The sequence below is a fragment of the Urtica dioica genome, chromosome 11 (assembly GCF_054948205.1).
Source record: "Urtica dioica subsp. dioica isolate 48M chromosome 11, U.dioica_male_clone48M_v1_H2, whole genome shotgun sequence".
In the NCBI taxonomy this organism is placed as follows: domain Eukaryota; kingdom Viridiplantae; phylum Streptophyta; class Magnoliopsida; order Rosales; family Urticaceae; genus Urtica; species Urtica dioica.
Window position 1 is genome coordinate 10194850 of NC_142766.1, and position 12782 is coordinate 10207631.

The following is a 12782-nucleotide window of genomic DNA, read 5'->3' on the forward strand; positions in this document are numbered from 1 at the left end:
AAGACTCATCCTCTCCATAATCATCATCGTCGAACTCCCCAGCTCTATCACCACTATCCTTGTTTTCTTCAACACCCGCCTCTCACATGTAAGCCCCATTTGTCTCTGATCAAGTCTCATCAGATAAGCCCAAGTTAACTTTCACTTACATGCCCACGATTTCGACAGTGACCCTGTGCAAATCGAGAAAGACCCTTCGACCCTGATTCATGGATTCCACAACCAGCCGCCTTTGTTATTGGCTTAAACCTAACTAGTTAGAAGAAGTCTTCTTTAACGTGGGATAAGAAAGCACGAAAAAAAACCACTCACCCAAAGTGCCCACCACATCTCTGGTCGCCAAGAGGAAAATTGACATAAAGTTTCATTCAGAAAAGGAGGAAAAAAATAAGAAGAACCATGATGCATTCCTCAAACACAGAGGCTTCTCAAAAGTCTCTCCCCAGGATTAGTGTTCTTATATGAGACTCGTCTCGTAGGTTGCAAGGCTCGTGATTTTTGTCAACATGTGGGTTATCCAAACTTCTTACCGTTGGATAATGTGGGACAGAGCGGAGGTCTGATTCTCTTGTGGCTATGAGATTGGACTGTTTAGTGACTAGATTTTCGAAATGCCACATCGACACTATAGTAGTTGACCCAATGCAACATACATGGCAAATAATCGGGCTTTTTGGAAACCTTGTGACAACTGAAATGAAAGACTCATGGGAATTAATCAGATGTCTTTCAAGGATGTCCTCATTACTTGGTGTTGTCTTTGAGATTTCATTGAAATTCACGAGTTTCGAGACAAGGTGAGAGGATCAAAGCGCATTCAAAGAGGCATGATCGATTTTCGATAGTGTCTCGATGAGTGTGGCCTTTAGCTTTTCAGGAGAACGCATCACGTGGGATAATGGCCTCAGTGGGACGACTAACATTCGTGAACATCTCGACTACGTGATGACTATTTCAGATTTTCTTGAGCTCATGCATTCGGCTAAGGTCAGTCACACCTTGACTACTAGAGATCCGATCATCGGCTGATCCAAGTTATCCTTGATCCGTCCTCGGTTTCGAGAGCCAACAAGGAAAAAGCATTTTGGTTTGAAACTTGGTGTCTTAATGAAGACGAGTGTGCAGATAGTGTCAAAACTCGGTGGGATTCCAGGAATCATGACGGGTCCCCCCTTTCATGAGCTCGAAGTCTTGAGGACTGTGCTTATGTCCTTCACCGGTGGGTTCAGCTAAATAGATCCCGGGTTGAGTGGCTTAAGGCAAACAATGCCAAGACCAAATTCTTCCATGCAAAGGCAACAAACCATAGGAAGAAAAACTCCAATAGTGACTTTTCAATAATTTTGGGAAGCTTCGCAAAACTCACGCAGAGATGACAAGCATTGTAGAGTCCTATTTCCATGACATCTTCACCAGCTCTTCCATGGGAGCTGCCGGATTCAAGCCTTTTATCACATCTACAGAGCGTAGCCTCTCGGATTTGGCAAGGCACGAGATAGACAAATCCTTCACGAAGAATGAGATTAAAGTCGTAGTTTTCTCAACGAGAGCGGACAAAGCACTAGGTCCATATGTCTTATATTGTGCTTTCTATAAGAAACTATGGCTTATTGTGCGGGCCCGAGTATCACATGTTTGTCTTGTATTCTTGAATGATGGAGTCTCAGTCGCCGACCTCAACAAGACAATGATTATCCTGATCCCTAAGGTAAATAAACCAATAAAAGTTACTGAGTTTAGACTGATTAGCTTATACAACGTGATATTATGAAAACACTTGCTAATCGGCTTAAATATTTTTTGGATCCAATTGTTTCACCCACACAGAGCACTTTCGACCCTAATCGATTGATAACAGATAATATCATCATTGATTTTGAGCTCTTTCATTCATTATCTAGGAAAACCAATGGGAAGAAAGTTGGACAAATGTAAATCTCGACATGAACAAGGCTTATGAGTGTGTCGAATGAGGGTTTATCCAATCCATTATGAACATTTTGGATTTACCAAAGAGATGAAAGCGGGTTATCTGGGATGTATTTCCTCCCCGACCTTCTCGTTCTCCATTAATGGCTCTATCGAATTTCATGTTAACCTGCAGCGAGGCATTTGACAGGGCTGCCCGATATCTCCATATTTGTTCCTTATATGTGCTAAAGGACTTTCTGCTTTGTTGGACAAAATTGTCACGGACGGGGAGATTGTAGGACTAGCATGCAACAAGTAGGGGCCATGCATTAGTCTTCTCTATTTCGCGGATGATTCCCTTTTTCTATCGAGCCAATTGGGAAGATAGTTTAGCTATATGACAGGTTCTTGAACTCTATTCTGCAGTGTCGGGGCAAACTATTAATTTTCAAAAATCCTCTATGCCATTCAGCCCGAACATCTAGGCGGACCAGCAAGAACCTCTCCGAGCCATCCTTTATATTTCAGCCACGAAGACGCATGTTATGTGTCTTTGACTCCCTCACTTGATTGGGTGAAATAAGAAGCAAGTCTTCCGCTCCATCCGAGATAAAGTTTGGTCTAGCCTTTCCCAATGGAAAGGTAGACTTTTAGTTCAAGCATGTAGAGGCACTCTAATTAAGGCGGTAGCGTTGGCCATGCCAACCTACTCGATTAGCATATTTCGACTCCTAGTCTCTCTATGTCAAAATATAGTACGCCTTATGGGACACTTCTGGTGGGGTGGTTCTCCAGACAAATGTAAAGTACATTGGAACGGTAAAGACCTCTTGTGTAAGCCTAAAACCCTAGGTTGGCTCGGGTTCAAGAAATTATGCCACTTCAATCAGACTATATTGGGGAAGCAGTGTGGAGGCTGTTTACCAATCTGTATTCATTTGTTGCCCCCAATGCTCAAGTCCAAGTACAACTGTGTTGACTTTCTCCTTTATGTAAGCTCAAAGGTGCGATGTATTTCTTGTGGCACTCTATCATGTGGGGTTGTGACCTCCTTGTTATAGGTTGTATATAGAGTATAGGAGATGGAACGAATTTTTACTCCGTCAATGACCGATGGTACCGTGGGTACCATCTTTCGCTCCAATTACAATCCCTTTAGCGAGGTTCTGGAACTTGAAAGTGGCCAAGCTTGTTGATCCGGAAACTAGGGCGTAGCATGCAAAATAATTATTGAGACGTTTTGGAGTATCGAGTCCTCTGGTGCTACACCACTTCTAGACATTTCAACGTCAAATATGGGTATCGTTTCGTCGCAGCTTCGAACGATCAGAGGGAAACACAAATTTTTAAAAATTCTCTATGGCGCGTGAACATCTCCCTAAGATATATGTATTTATGTGGTGTCTCCTCCATGACAGTCTCCCATCTTTTGTCGCTCTGTCCTGCCGTGGTATCAAATGCTGTAATAGTTGCATGTTTTGTGGAGCATACGAGTCGACAATCCATGCTTTTATTCAGTGCCCCGTTTTTTCAAAGTATGGCTACCCTCATCGATCAGAGAATGTATCATTTAGCAACAGGTCTCGGAGACAATATTAGACGTGTTTTTTAAGATATGGAGGTTTGTGTCTTCCTCTGGCAGAGAATTCTGGTTATATGATTTTTGGTGGGGAAAGCTCGTAATCAGGATGTCCATGGCGGGGCTGCCCTTGATCCAATTTCCATCTCGTATTCAGCCTTGTTATGGCTTGCATAATTTCATAAAGCACAGGCCTTAATGCTACAGACCACCTCACAACCAACTGATGTCTAGTAGAGATGGTCCCCCGATGTAGGGTTGTTTCAAGCTACACAATCACACAACTATTCCGCATGACGGTAAGGGCAGAGGCGGACCTATGTAGTCCACGGGGGTGGCCTGGGCCACCCCCAACTTTTGGAAAATATTCCATTAATACCTCTCTTGCAGATGGTAATGTTATAAATAACTAAACTTTTATTTAATTTCATAACTATCGCATTTGTTTTTATAAAACTGTATAGCTATCTCATTTTTTTATTTTAAAATAATTTTTCCTAGACTATAAATTACTATAAAAATTTAAATAAAATAGTAAAATAATTATTTAATAAGTCTAGTAATATTATAACTTCATGATAAAACTAAAAGATAATGAGTTATTTTCATAATAAATGAAACGTTCTCATAATTAATATGAAAAGCAATTTTATAATATAAGTTTTATGTTCAGATGGCTCGACACTCATAGATATTTTTTTGACATGTTTCTACTTAATTGATCAGCAAGTTGCGGGTCCTTTTTTTTCTTTCTTTCTTTCTTGTTCTTTCTTTTTTGCTTTATTATATTTTTCGTTCAACAATTTTTTTTTTTTTTTTTTACATGTCTAATTATTTCCCTAAATTTTTAGTTTTTTTCCAAATGTGTGTGTGGGGTTTAGAATTGCTTAGGTTCCTATAGTTTTTTTTGGTTCATTAAATGATATTATTAAGCTGATTATATATTATATATGGATCTATGGTATAATGTGTTGCATATAGGGATGTGTTTCGAACATAATTTAATTCATCTAAACATTTTCTTTCTTTTGATTATTTTGACTTGTGTGGAAGAATTTGTTTACCGATTTATTTAGAATTTAGGGATAATTTAAGAGATTTAAAGATCTATATTATAAGTTTTATATGAAATGAAGTCGATTTATATTTTGATTTAAATGACGGATACATTTTGAAATATTTTAATTTTTGTTATGAATTTAATTTAGATATTTTATGTATTTTATTTATCTTTGGCCACCCTCGATTTCAATTCCTGGTTCCGCCCCTGGGTAAGGGTACATGATTTGGTAGCGTGATTCAAAGTTATCGGGTAGAGGTTGTTGGGGGCATACTGAAACTTCTCCACGATGAATTACGATCATTTTGCTGCTGAGACTTTAGGGCTGCATGATGGTTTCCAGTTTGCGAAAATATATGGCATCCCTAAGCTATATTTTTGAGTTATCCTGTTTCTAAGTCGCTTTTCACCTATGAAAGCATAACTCTATACAAGAACATGCATTCCTATACCGGAGGCTCTATAATGCTTAGGTTTTCTTGAGGTTTCTTTTCACTTTATAACCTTTAGGATCATCCGTAAATAAAAAAAAATAAGAAAGGAAGCCCAAAGTCCATAAGTGTCATACATATTACACACACCTGAGAGCAGAGTAATACATACACATGTGTGCAAGTTGTTGTTATCAGCTCCCCCTCCGTAGACAGCTGATAAGTAACACAGCTCTTCAATCATTAGGTGTAACAAAAACAAAAACTCAGGTGAAGCTTTTTTCATTTGTTTCAGATTAGAGCTACTGAAGGTAAGAGTGGGTCGTGTTCTTCGTTCTCTCATTTTTTAGATTTGGGTTTTGATTTTTTGTTGTCTTTGGTCTTCGCACTCTCAACACAAGAGAGGTTGGACTAAAAAGTTGGTCTTGTTATTCTCCCGTATCATTCTTCTCTCTCTGATTTGCTGGGTTTAAGTCTTCATTTTTTGCTTTTAATTTTTAGGTTTTTGTTTTTGACGCTCTTGGTTGAAGACTACAGCTTAAAAAAAAAAAAGAATTCTTGATCGATCGAACACTTTTATTATTGTTGTGTTTTTCTATTGTGAGATCATGGGATTTGCACAAAAACCAAAAGCATCTTGGTTGGTGAATTCTTGTGCGGCTTTGCCTTTGTCCAACTCCACTTCGGAAGCTATGACCTCGTTTTTATTTTGATTGGCGGTAAGTAGAATAAAATTGTAATCGATAGATGTACTCAATATAAATTTGAGCTTACAAGATCGGCGTTGGAATGTCTAGTCAATGATCTTATATATCTTTTCCTTTTATTTGTTTATGAATTCATTTAACTATCATATATAAGAAATTTATTAGCCTGATTATTTGTATATATAACTGTGTAAATACGCACTCTATCTCTTTGATTATTATTTTTATTTTATTTTTTATTTTTACTTTTTCCGAATTAAAGTGGTACCTGCCAGAGTTAAGAAAATATCTCCTATAATTGTGCAACTATACCAGACCATTGACCATTTTAAAAATAAGAGTATTTTTAATGTCAAAACTGTCCACTTACCCGTACTTATGAAAGTATCTATAGAGTAATTGGTTATATTCACACGCACACACTTACCCGTACAAATGAAAATAAATATTTTAATATGTATATATGTAATCTTAATTAAGTTAAAAGGTTAGCTAATATAGAAGACAAATAAAATTAAAAGTATCTGATATATTAAGTAAAATTTTGAGCGTTACGAGATCAGCGTTGGAATGTCTAGCAAGTGATTTTACATATTTTTTCCTTTTATTTGTTTATGAATGCATTTAATTATCATACATTAGAAAGTTATTAGCATGATTGTTTCTATTTATATATAACTGTTATTGCGCACTCTCTCTATATATTTTTGGATGCATATTCTCTTAAACAACTCTCATTCCATTCGTAACCACACTGGTGTAGTCCAAGAAGGTATATTCAACCTTTAAAATATGTTTCTTTTTTCTTTTTTCGAATTTCAGAAAAATATTGTGATGGTATGTAGATGCGCTGCAAATTAACGATGGTCATCAAGATGATTTTGTTAGTTCTTGCCTTCGAACTGTGTTCGTTCATATGTGTAAAGTGTGAGAGACGTCACATGAAATCAACATTGAAAGAAGAGTTGGATATCCATGAACAACCCAAGCTTTTGAATAAGCCACCGGTCAAAACTTTAGAGGTATGTATATCAATGCTTGTATTTATCAATCGTCCTTAGAATGTCTATGAATCTAATTATATATTATAGACGTACACTTCTATATTTCTATGCTACTTGATTAGGTGTTTATCGACAGTACACACACATATATGCATATCTGAGAGCTGGGGTTTTGGTTTTTAAGGGCTCATAATCTTGTATAAACAATTAATAATATATAAATTTCTTGAGCAAGCAAATGTAAGTATAACCCTGTAATCTTACACTAAATAGTACAAAGTTGTGTGTAAAATACTGAGTATTACAGTTTGTGCTCAAGCTTGTTGTGTCCGTGTGTGTGAGAGAGACATGATATGTGTTAGGAATATAAATTACTAGAAAAAATATTGTTAATCGAGTCTATAATAAAAACATTCGGTGTCTGATCTTTTTTTTTTTTTTTTTTTTTCTCTAATTTTGTTATGTTTATTAAAGCTGGTTCCATATTAGTACATTCCGGATTTAAATGTTAAAACCGTATATTATGTAACAGTTGTTGTATATATATATATATATATATATATATATATATATATATATATATATATATAAAATAATATACACAAGTAACAAACTTACTATATGTTATTTTCTGGTAAATTTATTATGTTATGTACCATTTTGTACTAAAAACTAACTGTGTATGTACAACTAGTACTTCGGAGATATGTACGATTGCGTGGACTTTTTCGAACAACCAGCTTTTAGTAACCCCATGCTGAAAAATCATGCATATCACTACCAGGTTTGTTAAGTGTCAATAATTTTAGTTTAGAAAGAGATATTATGCTTATTGGCATTGATGAATATCAATGCATTTGATCAGATGCGTTCAAAGTTGTTTACCAAATATAATGAGACATACAAATCAGCTGGGATCATCGAGCTACCGGGTGGAGGATGTCCTATAGGAACAGTGCCGATTCGGAGAAAAAGAGAAGGAATTATTGATTTCGTACAAAAATATCGTATCTTGGCAAATGATGGCAGAACTTATGTATGGAGTGAATTAACAAATCTTCAATTATTTTTTTATAAACATATAAATTAAGATATGTGTATTTATCAATTTTTTATATGCCAACTAATATTTTCAGAGAGCTGTGGTTAGAACAAACTCTACCGTTTATACGAAGTTTTATGGAGCTAAAACAAAAATGAGCATTTATAATCCTCGAGTCTCTCCTACTCAATACAGCTCAGGACTAATGGCTTTAGGAAATGGTCGTGAAAGTGTCGAAGTAGGATGGATGGTTAGACTACTTCTATATCTTTTTATTTAAATTTTTATATATGTACCTAACTGCATAAAGAATATTTTATTTTTATTTAAATCTTATATTAATTTAAATATTTAACTATCTATCTTTTTCATGTCTGCCTTTCTTAAAAATTTATGTGTCTTTAAATTTGTTCATTTGTTGTTTTAGTTGATAAAAGTTAAAGTGGCACAAGATCAATAAAAATATTAGTACATGTGTTAAATCGCTTATTTTCCAATTCTTCTGTATTATGCTCTCACTGTCAACATTGCTCCCTTGTTCTCCAGGCAAATCCTTTGAGTTATCCTAAAGATACTCGAACTCGTTTATATGTATATACTACGGTAAGCCGTCCACTGACTTGATAAATCTATAAAGATAATATTATAGTCAATATCGTTGATATCTCTCCTCTTGCAGACTGCATCTTCATCTTGTTATGATTTATCATGCGGCAAGTTTGTTCAGACCAACCCTAGTATTCCTCTTGGGGCCCTTCTAGAACCTGTTTCTAAACGTGGTGGAGGAATTTATGAAGATAACTTTTACGTTTATAATGTAAGAAATTTCACTCATTATAGTATTGTTCTATAGTTCTAAAGATTTTAAATTATATAGTACAGTAAGTTAATTAATCGATTAGCAGTTACAATCAGAAGAATTTTGTTGTATATCTTTTCTTTTTGTATGAAATTAATAATCTTCTAAGATTTTGCAATTAAATATTTAAAAAAGACAATTTTCTTATATATTTTACAACCGGTATGAATATGCTTTTTAATCACTACATGCATTTCGCATGATACGATTCTTTCAGGACCAAGCTACTGGAACATGGCGGTTTGCAATGAAAGATAATGACATAGAAATTGGGTTTTGGCCACGAGAGGTATTTGCTGGCTTTAATGACTTTGCTACTTATGTTGAATGGGGCGGTGAAGCTAAGACCAAAGCAGGTGAAAGTGGTCCAGAGATGGGATCTGGTCGCTTACCGAGTGAGAATGCGCTCAAAGATGCTTATAGCTCTATAACGACAGTTGACGAGGCTCATCAATTTAAGGATAAATTTACTACCATCACGATGAACGATGATGAGAGCATTTATAAGGCTCATGACTATGGTCAATCAGGAGATTCCAGCCACCTTGTTATGTTTGGAGGGTCTGGACCAAAAGTTTGACTTATATCTTTTTATATTTTAATAAATTATTCTTACATGGTAATCAATTAAAAGTATTAAACCTCGCTGAATGTAGATCACACTAATCTTTTTTATGAAAGATTCTTGTGCTCATATATTTTTATTTACTGATAAAAAAATTACCCAACTCCCTCAATGTTTCTCGTTATCTCAATCATTTCTAGTCATCTCCTTCACCACATTCGCTGTCATGTTAATATTTTAAAGTTGACTTCTCTAGTTTTTGTTTTTTGAATAATTCAATTTTACATCATATCATATCAATTACATTAAAGAATTTAAGTGCAAAATATAATATTCAAACATCAATTATGAGTTCCTAGGGGTAGTGACTTCTCTGTTGAACGAGCTAAAATTAGCGCTGATTTTAAAAATAAAAAAAATAATTCACGAATTAGAATTATTGGCATCCGGCGATCAACTTGATTAATTTGTGTCCTTTAAAATAAAATTTCCGATTAACTTTTGTCTGCTACGATCTTTTGTGGTCAATTTAATAAAGTACAGTTGCTCGTTGACAACACTACTACAAGTGTTGGATTCTACAACCCATTTTCTACAACGTTTGTGGCTAATGGGTTGTAGAATACAATAATCTCCTCGGCGAAATCCTTCTAGAACAGTTAATCTATCCGTTGTAGAATTATGACATCTAATGAACCTCGTCGCGGCGAACATCCTTCTTCGCCGCGGCGACACCTCTTACAATGGATCTCATATCCGTTGTAGGATAATCTCGCCACGGTGATGTTATGGTTTCACCGCGACATGTTCAACCTGCTATGGCGAGAGGTACCCTTCGTCGCGGCGAGAAAGATACCGAGACCAACCACTTTTACAAAAGAGATTCTCGCCGCAGCGAAGATGGATTCTTGCCACGGAGAAAAGTTCATAGAACAGTTAAAATATCCGTTGTAGAAGGTTCTCCTTGCGGCGAGGTTTCTTGAATTTTTACCCCCCATGAACCCAATTACGAGCGTTTGGGTCAGAGTCGGTCGTAGCCCCCGAGCTTCATGCGCTCTTGGGTGGTCTTGAATATTATGTCGGCACGAGAACCCTCTTCACCAGGTTTTTCGTCACCTGAGCTTTGAGAACTGTCACGTCATTGTACGGATGCAAAACTTGTTTGGCCTCTTCGTTGGTGAAGTACATCGTCTTGTGAGGCACGGACAGAGGTTCCTCGTAGGTGAGTTTGATGTGCTTAGCAGTTGTTATCGGCCCGACCTTCGATCGGGACCAATCAGAGGCAAAACAGCGATTAGACTTACCCCGGCCATTGATCGGCCTGTGGGCCGGCTCGGCCAAGGGCCGGTCCAATAAGCCTCGGCCCAAGACCGAGCTCAGCTATCCACGGCCATCAGCCCGATGGCCTCGGCCTCACGAGCTCGACCTCGGCCTCACGAGCTCGACCTCGGCCTCACAGGCCTATGATATCCTCGGCCATCCTATGCTATCCTCGGCCGAGCCTATTCTATCCTCGGCCATCCTATGCTATCCTCGGCCGAGCCTATGCTATCCTCGGCCATCCTATGCTATCCTCGGTCATCCTATGCTATCCTCGGCCGAGCCTATGTTATCCTCGGCCAAGGGGCCCACCAATGACCCCTTGGTCGCCTATAAATAAAATAGGCCCACCCTCTTCAAAAGGTAATCCATTCTTGAGTACTGAAACGTTGTCGGACTCACCTCTCGCTCGTTTCTCTCAAGTCTCGACCCCTAAACACTTAAACCCTCTTTATCCATCTCAATCCTGCTAATGTTGAGCGTCGGAGAGGTAAACAGGGGCAACCCCCCTGTTTCCCCTTTGTAGTTCACACCTCTCCGCTTGCTTTTTCAGGCGCCTGGACGAAGCAGACATCACCGACAGCTAAGGGACGACTTGGGCCACCAAGTCCGACACGCTCGAGCCCGAACGCAACCACTTGGTCCGGCCTTGGATCGAACCGTTCGGGGCTCCTAAATCGTTGTCCGAAAACGAGCGACAACATTTTGGCGCTAGAAGGAGGGGACCACCGACCTTAGCGCGCTCTCCCTTCCATTCCACACTCTCACTACTCTTGCGACTCTCGAGAGATGAGTCGCATTCCAGTGACCTCCGCCGGCACTCGAGCGACGAGCCCAAGGTACGGTCTCCGGAGCCTCGCTCACCGTCTTGAAGGGCAACCTCGTGATAACGAGAGCCAGCCCCAAGACCCGACGAACGACCCCGAGGCCGCGCTCCGAGAGGACACGGCTCGGCGGCTCGCAGAGCTTCTAGACCGTCCCGGCGTCGACGGCTCGCTCATTGCCGATCTCCTCGGCTACGATGTCGAGGATCGATCCGCCTGTAACGACTCCGACCCCGACTATGTGGGGGAGTCAAGGACCGACGAGGCGAATCCTAGCCTCGCCCATTCGCGACCCGAGAGGCCCGATGGTGCTTTGGCCGGTCCGTCGCGTCCGGCGCGACGACAGGCACGATCACATTCCCGGGGACTCGCCCCCTCGGTTTCAAGAGGCGGCCGGACACGGCCCCTCACCGAGGAGAGAGCGACTCTGGGCAATGATGGGGCCGATAGCCGAAGCGCTCGCCCCACGGCCCGACCAAGGGCGAACTCGCCCCACCACGCGCCGAGCGTGGACCTTAGAGAGCGCTTGACGGCGCAGAGAAACTCCCGAGGGGAGGATCTCCGCCAAAGGCTCAACTCTCGGAGGGACGCGCTCCCCGCCGCAACTCTCGGCCAACCTCAGGCCAATATCGTGGACCAAGCGTCCAACGAGCGCCAGTCGGTGACTCCCGTGGCCCCGGCGGTCAGCCCTGCTAACGGGCTTGACATGGTCACGATGATTCAGAGCCTCCAAAACCAAATCATCGAGATGAGGGAGTCGGGGAGGCAGAGGCCGTATGGAGGGATCGAGGAATCATACTCTCCCTTCGTCGCGCAAATCCTCGCTCAACCTTGCGTGGGGAACTTCAAATTGCCGTCCATCCCTCCCTATGATGGGCGGACTGACCCGAACTTCCACATCCAACACTACGAGACGTGGATGACAATGCAAGGGCAGCCGGACGCGACCCTGTGCCAAGCCTTCAGCCTAACCCTGACAGGGTCGGGCTTTGAGTGGTTCCGGAGCTTGAGACCCCGGGAGCATCCCGTCCTTCTGGGCTTTGCAAGAGGCTTTCCTTGCCCGCTTCGCCACGCTCGTGGCGTAAAAGAAGTCGAAGACCCACCTCCTCTCCATTCAACAAGGGAGAGACGAGACGTTGAGGTAATACCTCGCTCGCTTCACCGAGGAGTCTCACAAAGTCGAGGGGTTCGACGACAAGGATGCCATCACGGCGATCACCGAGGGAGTTCGCACGAGCGACTTCCTCAAGTCCATTGTTGGGAAAGTCCCGCGGGGCATGGCGGAGCTGATGACGAGAGCCCGTACGTATATGGGAATCGAGGATTATCTCGATGGCCGGAAGTCAGGGGGCAAGGTAGTCGACGCCGCGACGACCAGGATGGAGATCGCCCCGACCCTCGAAAGAGGAGGAACAAGGGAGGTCAGGCCCCTAACGGCCGCTCCGTCCCCGGTCCGAGACCGTCACACGTCGATAGCTTC

The 12782-nt window shown here is 40.7% G+C and overlaps 1 protein-coding gene across 1 annotated transcript; it reads left to right on the forward strand.

Annotated features, from left to right (window-relative positions):
• Positions 1-1372: 1372 nt before the first annotated feature.
• LOC149381121 (protein neprosin-like) lies at positions 1373-9173 on the forward strand. Its single transcript, XM_089601293.1, has 9 exons — positions 1373-1708; positions 6511-6525; positions 6615-6710; positions 7387-7476; positions 7558-7728; positions 7829-7984; positions 8281-8337; positions 8414-8551; positions 8811-9173. The coding sequence occupies exons 1-9, from the start codon at positions 1373-1375 to the stop codon at positions 9171-9173; spliced, it is 1422 nt and encodes a 473-aa protein (XP_089457419.1).
• Positions 9174-12782: the final 3609 nt, after the last annotated feature.